Here is a 10,151-nt window from a genome sequence, read left to right on the forward strand (position 1 = left end):
TTTCCCTTTTACAAAGCGTTTTCAATTATGCACATAAAATCCGAAGTAAAAAAAAAAGTTTACAATTAAATTAGTTAGAAAATGACAGTCTGACATTGACAATGGACACAAAAGTAGCTTATGTAAATAAAGCTTGAAGGCAGTAGACAGAGAGCAAAATTAATCCACATTTACATTTCAGATGGACTTATTTCTTAACCTGCCGCTGATCCCATTTAATGTTTATATAGCGTCTTGCCCCAACGGAGGATATTTCCTTTAATTATGTACAGAGTTGGGTGGGTTATTTTTTTAAATGTAATCCGTAACAGTTACAAGTTACCTGTCCACATTTGTAACCTGTAACATAACTTTTTGTTTACTCAAACTCAGAAACGTAATCTGATGACTTTTAGTCATTTATTATTAAGTACTGTTAGGTTTATATTCCTTGTCAGTGTAAGACCACAGTATTGCACAGTATGTTTTTTAATTATTTAATATTTAATAGTGGAATAATATCTTCCAAGGCAATACATAACCAGAGTTGGGGAGTAACGGATTACAAGTAATCCGTAACATGTAACTGATTACAGAAAAATAAGTAACAGCAATCTGTTACATTACCAACTAAAATATTGTAATCGGATGAAAGATACTTTTGAAAAACATTATGCTTACTTTTGGATTACTTCAATTGAAAAAGATTAGTTGCGAGAAATAATTATGACACATTGCATACTTGATCTTGTTTTTAAATGTTTTGAATGAAAATAACAATTGTGCGACTCAGTTGCGTGTGATCATCGTGCAAGCGAAGGTGGGCGCGCTGATTATTGACCGATGAAGCGCTAGTTTGAATTTGGTTGGTAGGGTTGCTGGTAAAACAGAGTACAGTTTATCTACGATAATAATATTTACGGTATCTACTATCAACGCATTTTAGAATGATCATAGGCGACACGTTTTTTTCAAGTTTCAAGGTTTATTTGTCAAATGCACGGAACAATGCCAGGAAGAGTTGCACTGAACAACTCTGGAATTGTTGTTCAGAAAAGAAGATTAGGCAAATATTTGTTATATAGCTGTAACACTATGCTGCCTTCGAGATAAAACATTATATGGAATTTATCAAGGATATTTGAGGAAAAAGGGTGTGTTGGGAAGCACTCTGCCAAAGGATGATTGCATTTGATGCAACTCAACTCCATCCATACAGGTAAGCCATGTGAATCTGCCTGTTTTGCATCTCAGACAATTGTGCTCATTGATTAGTATTGGCTGCTGATGACTTTGACTTTAGGCTAAGAGTGCAGGTGTATAGGTGTAATGCTTCTTAAATGAGCTTGAAGGCAGTGGTGGTAGTAAGAAATTAACCCGCATTAAGATTTCAGATTAACTTATTTCCTGACCTGCCACTGATCCAATTTAAATTGTTAACATGCTTCTTCTTCCAACTGAGGATATTGCCTGCAATTTATCTATTGGCACATGTACAAAGCCCTCTTGCAGAAACCACCCAAGGTTAAAATCACAAAATATGGTACTTATGGCTACTTGTGGTGTTTGCAGTGACATTACAATGTTTTTAGAATTAGACATCACAGATTTGTGATGATATGAGGACCGGTTTCAGATATTCCCTTTTGATTTGTGATGATTTAGCCTAAAAGTGTGTTATAATGGTAATTGTTTTCCTTTCTTCACTATTATTCTACCTTGTGGAAAATAATAGAAATAAAGAAATGCCATTGAATGGGTAGGTGTATCCAAAAGTTTGACTGGTACTTTTTAATTTCAATAAATTGGCAAAACAATTCTAAAAACATGTTTTTGATTTGGGGTATTTTTAGGTTCCTAATAATCATGGCTGCTATTACACCTTAATATATATACACATATGTACTTATGACCCAATGTCTCAATACTAAGGTTAGCACCATCTTCCAAAAGAAATTGGAACAGAGTTGATAATATTCCAAAGTCAGACCAAAACGTCTAAGGACCCAGGAGCCCATTTTGTTCGGTTTTCCAAAGATTGGGTCTTGACTACTGGATTGCGGCAATGGTGTGTTGCAGGACTGGAACAGAAAAAGACATTCAGGGCATTGGCGCTTTTGGGGCTCGGCGGATGTACAATTACATTAGGGCACAGGTGTCAAACCGGTTCCACGGAGGGCCGAGTGTCTGCAGGTTTTTGCTCTCTCCTTGTACTTGATTGGTTAATTAGGTCACTGATTGGTTAGTTTCTACCCTCACCTGGTTGTGTAGGTATGAACTAGGAACCAATTTATAGGAAAAACCAAAAACCTGCAGACACTCGGCCCTCCGTGGAACCGGTTTGACACCCCTGCATTAGGGGATCAATTGAGCACAACCGTGGGGATGAACACTGAACAAACTTGGTTGTCAGAAATAGACTGACCTCCATTTAACATGGTATGTGCCCGGGCAGATTCAACGAGGTGTTGCACACAGCTGGTAGGGCTTGGGACTGCGAGTTATCCCCATCTGAAAATCCAGGCTGGGTTCCACCCCCTGGGGAGAGGAGAAGGTGAACCTCTGCAGCATAGAGGTGAAGAACAGGAACAGTTCCATCTTGGCCAGCTGCTCCCCTGGACAAACCCTCTTACCTGAAAAAAACAAACATACATGACAGATTTGAAGCATGGAAAAGTTCTCTTTCACTAGTTCTCCTTAACTAAATGCACAGAGAGAGGTGAATCCGACTTCTCAGACAGGAACCCTGCAGGGCACGGACCTAACTGTCTTGTGTAGGGGTGTAACGAGATCTCGTGCCTCAAGATCTTGTGATATTAAAACATGAAGATATTTCTTGCCGAGGTGAAAAGTTGTCTCACGTTATCAGCACGACGGAGTGTGAGGGTGAAATAGCATAGACGATGCCCCCGCCAAAATCGTTTGTGTGGCAGTCTTTTGGGTCCCCGGGGGAAACAGTAAATGGCGACGGAGTGACAGACAAGACAAGAACAATATGTAAGCACTGTAAGAAAATCTTGCCGTACAGCGCGGCGAACACAAGCACTACGCCAGAACCACCACAGCTCTCAACTAAAATCAACCAAGCCTGTGAAGAAAACCCTGAAAGGACCGACAACGCTGACGAATGTCTTTGCATCTCAACTTCCACAGTCAAGTGCTGGAGCCACGGTAACGATGTGAGGCATCTGCGTTTTCATCTCATGTCGTCTCGTTCTCGCGAAGCCAATATCGCGTATCGCCTCAACTTGTGAGCTAAGTGTATCGTCACACCCCTAGTCTTGTGACATAATCAGGAAATGTGCTGCACATCCCTGAAAGTTTGCCTTTGTTTCTCAGAGCGGCACAGCTTCTGCGGGTGGACTCACCATCTCTCCCCCTCTGCAAAAGTAGTCCAGCTTAAGTAGGCTAGATTTACCTAAAGTAGGTAAATCTAGATCTTATCGTATTGGTTTTGAATGCCTCTGGTGGACAAGAGGCTAGTGTTAAATTCTAATATTCCAAGCTCCTCAGCTTGGAATATTAGAATTTATGTGCTTGAAATATGAAGCCAAGCCAATCATTCAACTCCAGTTAAACTATGTCAACTATCTATATGTAAACAAGACAAGCTGTGCATGTCCTATACACAACAGGACAAAATCACATGGCAACACTTGGATTTAAGTGAGCTGGGTTACCTAAAGAGAATGGAAGGAATGCGTCTCTGTTCCTGAACTTTCCGTCCTGATCCAGGAAGTGCCCAGGGTTGAAGGTGTGAGGGGTCTCCCACTGTGTCTCATCGAACAGGACAGACTGGAGGGTTCCAAGCACCATGGTGTACTGATGGGACAACAGGACACACACGATCACATCCACTAGTACACAATGCTATGGCAACAAAGCTGTAGTTTCCAAGTAAAATAATCTATAATAACCAATAAACCCCTTTTTAATTATTCAGACCTGCCAAAGCAATGCTTAAGCAGTGTCTTGATTTTCAACATTCATGCCATGCCCAGAGATTTCATCCTGACAAGTCGAACCTGTCACTAGTTGCATTCAAACAGCACTTGCGAGTCTTCTGTGAGCGTATTTGCCAGCGGAACAACTGAACAACGATTGGAACGTGTGTGATTATGAAATGAGCCCTGAATGTAATAATGTCCCACTACAATCACTGCTAGGACTCTCTTTCCACAATAAACGCCAAAGTAAATTAACGTCAGATACTAACCTAATTACACTGAAATAAAAAAATTTATAACCATGGCACTGATGTGAATGTATAAGGTATATGTTTTTATAAACGGTGTATGATACAGTAGCTGTCCCGCGCGAAAACAACTCTGTGATCTTTAAGCCTGAGATGAGATAACTGACCTTAGGGATGGTGAATCCTCCAACCCTGGTGTCTTTAGTGGCCATGCGGGTTAAATTGAGCGGTATGATGTTTCCCTTCCTCTGTATCTCATGGAGGACTGCATTGGTGTACGGCATTCTGTCCCTGTCCTCCATGGAGGGCTGCCGCGACGAACCGACCACGGCATCAATCTCTGCCTGCACCGTGGCTACATCAGGGATACAAACACTCTAAACCATGATGATGATGGGTCTTGGCTACATCAAGTCGTCACCTCCCATTTAGAGACCATTACAAACATATTAAGTTGTTCTTTAGCTGAACTCTCTGTGTGAAAGAAATGCTTGCACAAATCTTTATTCATAACCACTAAATCAATTAAGATTGTTCACTTTCGATCGATTGATTAACTGGGGATTCAACGGAGAGGTTGTGATTGCACCAGCCTTGTATCTCCGGGTGGATGATCATAAACAGGAGGCCCCAGTAGATGGTTGTAAAAGTGGTCTCAGTTCCAGCCACAAACAGATCCAGAGCGCAGGAGCTCAGGTTCTGCAGGTTAAACCCGGCACTGCTGTCATCTTCCCACTGTGGGGAGAAACACGTGTTTAAACAACATGCTTCAGTGAAATATATTACAATTAAAAGACACTGACAATGCAATAGGTACATTTACCAAATGCGTTCAGAGAACATTTTCTACAGAAATACCTCCTATTCTGTACACGTACTGTACTGTTATTCAAATAACGCTGTGGTATTGTGAGTGTGCGATACAAATGCTACAGCTTCCTGTGCACGCAGAGACATCCCGTCGACTCCAGCCCGATTTGCGGCCAATCCCGTTTCCGTTCCAGTCAATTCAAGTATGCAATCATCTCAACGCTCCTCAATAACTTTCCATTAGGTAGTGTTTTCATTTGAAATTGACACTTGTTCACTATTTGAAGTCAGCAGAAGTAGTGTAGCGTACGGTAAATCAGCTTTGCAACTAAATTAGGGTAACAGCAGTGCTGGTTTTTACCAATACATCACTGCTAGTCATAACCAAGTTAATCATCACCTTCTTTATCTCGTTGAGGAAACAGTCGATGTAGTCTCTCGGGGATGACGGGTCGTTGTCCTTCTCGTGCTCCTGAATTCTGGTGCTGATGAATGAGAAGATCTCCTTCCAGCCAGAGAAGATTCTTCTGTGGGGACCAGGAAGCCAACTCATGAGCCACGGCATCATGTTGTACATCTGAGGACAGATGACACCGGAGAGATGATGGACGGGAGAGAGACTGCAACCAGACGTCAGCCTCTCTTACACACCAGCCTCCTCAGGATCCAATCCCCAGCCAAATACTTATTAATCTGCTCAGAAACACTACTTATGAATTATTATAGATGTTGTCCTAAATGGCCTATAGCCATATGGTCCTGACAGCTTTACGTTCAGAGGAAAACCTCAATACAGTCCAGTCATATTTACTGAACATTTTTAAAGTGATGGAGGATGGAAATAATTTAGTACTATACAATCTAATAAATACTACATTTTATATTGTAATGTGTTCAAGGAAGGAACATTGGAGTCAACAAACAGAGAGAGACAGAAACCAAGAGAAAGACGCAAATAGAAATAAACACAAACAGAATACAGGTTGAGAGGGAAGTAGGGGGACAAAAAGACAGGGGAAAAGAGAGACTTACGCCGCCCCAAAAGCCGCCTTGCAAATACACAACCTCATTGATGGTCTTCAGGAGGGTCTGGAAACGGTCATCACTGTATTCAAATCGGTCACCAAACACCAGACAGCAGATCACATTGGAGACCGCGTTGTTTATCAGCATCTGGGGGTTGAAGGGCTTTTCTGCATGGGACAGAAGCAACAGGGCTCACCACAAAAGCAACATGGCCTGCCCATTAAGAATGGTTGAAAACCTTTGGCCATGTAATCTGCATTATGGTGTCTGTTAATGCTCTGGTAGCTCCATGTTCATTTTTAAGTAATTCATTTTCTTCTTCAGGAAGTCGAGCACTGGGATGAATCTACTGATGAAGTCAAACGTCTCACGTAGTTGACTTAACTAAAACGGTGGGAGAATATCATTGTGCCCTCGAGAAGCACTGAAGCGTAATTGCTCCTTCTAAGAAGCTCTGGATAAGAGTGTCTACTTCATAATTAAAATAAAGTAGAAGATTATGATAAAATGTCTCCCTCTGAGGACACATAAAACCCTGAATAATCCCAACCCCCAAAACATTTGTGAAATTGGGAAGAGGACCAGTAATTTTCTGATCTTACTTCAATGAAGACGAAGCAACAGTCAAGTTTCATACTTTGGCCATCAGACTAAACCAGTTTCCTAAATATATAATGCAATTTAACTTGTGGCATCATTAACAACTGCAGATTTGATGTGCACTTGTGACATTGAATGTTAGTCTGCAAGACATTTCTGGGTCATGTGAGCATAAACAGCTATGTGGAATTATTTTGGTTTGCGCATGAACTCCTGACCTCAACAGAATCTGTCATCATAAAAATCCACATGCTGTCTGCTGAATGAAAAACATAGATAGGTCCAACTTCAGTCACATCGCCAGGGTACAGTACACTTACAGTTGAATATGTGTTGACATGTATATGAATTTCCAATTCCAAAAATTCAACTGTAACCACACCTAGTTTACTGTACCTTGTTCACCCTGAAAGGCTTCATTCAAACACTGAGCTTCAAGCTGGATGGAAGGTTCCAGACTCTTCTTGCCCAGTCCAAAGTTCCTCAGAGTTGAGAGAGCAAACCTCCTCTGTTGTTTCCATGCATACCCATTTGACATAACCACACCTATGTAACAACATATTTGATTGATAGGTGTCAAAATGTGTAAATAAACATTGTGTAATTTGTCTGAAACTGGAGCATCTCCAGCAGTGAAGAAATAAAGAAGTATAAATGCTGGGATATCAGATCTATCAGATATTTTCTTATTTAAAGCGAAACTATATCGAAATTAAGCAACAATAAACTGTATTTCCATTATACACTAAAGATAGCTGCAATAACCTACTCAAAGGTCACGTTGTTTTTATTAAATTGACATTAGTTTGAATATTAAAGCACTTCGTTATAACAGTGTGGTTACCTACGCTTCCCACAGCTCGACGTCCTCCGGGATTTGAATCTTCAAATAAAGGAATGGAGGGTCGATCAGCGAAACTGTCACCATTGTGGACCAAGGCCTCTGTCACCATCTCGTATCCACTTAGAACAACCCATCTTGGGCTTTGGTACGCCACAGGAAGTCGAACGCTGAAAATCTTTCCATATTTGTCTGCACACTACAAAAAGAAAGATCAGAAATGCACAATCGTGTTTACTAAAAAAGAGGTCAAACTCAAAAGTGATCATTGCTCTTAGTACACCCACCTCTTCAAACTGAAGATGTATCTTTGAAAGACTGAAGAGGAACATATTGCCAACAAAAGGCCATGACCAAGGTCCAGGAGGAAAGTCTTTCGGAGTTTTGTTTTTCAGGACGTCGGCAAATACCAAGAAAACACACACAAAAATCAAAATAGTCTTTAAGTCCAGCCATTCAAAAGCAGAAGAGAGCAATTTCCACATCTTGTAGCGAGTGCCACGGACTCAAACAAACATATAGCCTACAAGCGAAACATATGAATGAAATGACTGGAATCTCTCAATTCTCTCAAGCCTATTTTGTCCATATGGCTTCTCACGCGATTATGTTTTACTGTGGCCACACTATCTCTAACTTCATACGGATATACTGTGAATATTCCCCACTTATCGCTTCAGAGACACAGTTTGTGGGTGCGTTCAAAGAGTCCACTTTCGGCAGTTGGCCGAACTTAGTCAAAGCCTTTTAGGAAAATAATAAAGTAGCTGCTATTTATTAGTAACCTGTTCCCCGTCGCTTTACTTCCAAAGCCCAGGAATGCCATAAAAACCACCGCTGAACGTGTTTACACTTCGCCCTGTGACTGGGTGTTTTGTAAAAACCAAAACCCTGGAGTGAACTTCGTGAAGAGTTCTCTCTCGCCCGACATCCGTGTTACGTAATGATTACACAATTCTCCAACAGCCTCTGCGGCCACAATGTATTGAAAACATTTCAGATCTACCAACTTTTTTCATTTTGTGGTTTTAAAGTCTTCTAATTTTCAAAATTTTTTCAGTCAACTAATTCTTTAGTAATTCAACAGTTGTTATAACTTACTGACACAAGACAAATTTAAAGGAAAAATCTGAAAACATGTATGGAGGAACATAACGAATGCAGAATTGTGGACGCTTCCAGGTGTACTTTGTGACACAAATAAGCAATTAACAACCCTTCATGATCTGTAGCATGTACAGTATAGAAATGCTGAGCAGGTCCAGTTTACCTCGTTTCGAATAAAGTTGGTGAGAGGCAAGAGACACTGAAAGAGGGTTCATTATTGCTTCTTTTCTAGGATGACAATGCCCTCATCCACAGGGCACGAGGGGTCACTGACTTGTTTGATGAGTATGAAATCAGGTCTGAGATCTGAGCTTTGACTCTGCCATTCCATTACCCTCCATAACCCTTTGTTTTCAACTTCAACTTTTTTGACAGATGGCATTATATTCTCCTTAAACTTTCTCTGGTACAATATGGAGTTTGTGGTTGAAGCAACGATGACAAGTTTGCCATGAGGCAAAAAAACAAGCCCCAAACCATTAATGTCACTGCCTCCATACTTTATGGTTGGTGTGATGTTTGTCTCTTTAAAGGTAGTGTTTCTTTTTCGCCAGACATAGCGTCTGGCATCGCGGCCAAATAACTCAATCTTTGACTCTTTAGGTCAGTTCTTGGCCTGAATATGGTTGGTTACTATGTATTGTTTCTCCTTTTGTAGATCCATCTGACCCAATTATGTACTTTGAATTGCTTGGAGATGCCTTTGCTCATGAACATCAATAATCTTTCTTCTAAAGGTCTTGGTTAGGTCTTTTGATCTTGCCATGATGTGTTAACACAAACCCATATAGTTAAGACCAGACCAACCTTCTGACCTTGGAAGTCTGGACCCTCCTAAGTTGGCCTGTAATGAATATCTAGTAACTGCCACCTGACTGTAATTTTAAAATGCAAATTAATTACTTAAAAATCATACAGTGTGATTTTCTGGATTTAGTACCTATGATAAAAATTACAGACTTCTACATGCTTTGTTAGTGGGAAAACCTGCAAAATCGGCAGTGTATCAAATACTTGTTCTTCCCACTGTATTTATTTATTAAAACAGCTAAGGAAATATAAGCATTCGCAATAAACTTGTAAACATAAACTAAAATTGTCTGATCTTCTCCCCATCTTCACTCTTTTTGTATAGCTGAAACAAAAGTACGCATGGAAGTGTTTGGATCATCTTCGACTTTCTCTTGTTGATGGATACTTTAATGTCATTGATGACGCCCTCTATCTTGCCTATTGTTTTCCAAAATCAAATAAATCAAACACATAACGTTATTAAATGCAATGCTTTGTTAGTGCAAAAAGGGACCCTGAGTGTTGAATGGTAGTCTCATGTCTTTTTTGGTGGGGCCTGCTTGTTGGTGTTTCTTTTTGGGCCGGAGACTGTTGATGACCCCTGGATCCTTGTCTCATTCGGTTAAAAAAAGTTTTTCTTGGGTGACGATGGACGATTCCGAGGAAGGCATTGTTAGTCAGTAACTGCATCTACCTACTGGTCTGAAATTCAAATGTTGGCGTTTTTTTCACTGTCTGCAAATGCAATGATGTCCATCCAACATCTAGTCTTGCGATAACATGGAATGCCAAATGCTTCTT

General features: G+C 40.5%; 1 protein-coding gene across 2 annotated transcripts; it reads right to left on the reverse strand.

The window, feature by feature from the left end:
* Positions 1 to 695: 695 nt before the first annotated feature.
* LOC105025359 (cytochrome P450 2J2-like) lies at positions 696 to 8,359 on the reverse strand. 2 transcript variants are annotated; one of them, XM_010895976.3, is made up of 10 exons: positions 7,739 to 8,359; positions 7,455 to 7,650; positions 7,007 to 7,156; positions 6,017 to 6,177; positions 5,385 to 5,561; positions 4,768 to 4,909; positions 4,342 to 4,529; positions 3,660 to 3,801; positions 2,405 to 2,612; positions 696 to 2,060 (listed from the first exon to the last, which is right to left on the reverse strand). In XM_010895976.3, exons 1-9 carry the CDS (start codon positions 7,934 to 7,936, stop codon positions 2,437 to 2,439), a joined length of 1,530 nt encoding a protein of 509 aa, XP_010894278.2. In that variant the 5' UTR covers positions 7,937 to 8,359; the 3' UTR covers positions 696 to 2,060; positions 2,405 to 2,436. The 2 variants fall into 2 exon arrangements, with proteins under 2 accessions (XP_010894278.2, XP_012990557.2); XM_013135103.3 differs by lacking the exon at positions 7,739 to 8,359 and having other exon boundaries at positions 7,459 to 7,550.
* Positions 8,360 to 10,151: the final 1,792 nt, after the last annotated feature.

The sequence above is a fragment of the Esox lucius genome, chromosome 8, assembly GCF_011004845.1.
Source record: "Esox lucius isolate fEsoLuc1 chromosome 8, fEsoLuc1.pri, whole genome shotgun sequence".
NCBI classification, from domain to species: domain Eukaryota; kingdom Metazoa; phylum Chordata; class Actinopteri; order Esociformes; family Esocidae; genus Esox; species Esox lucius.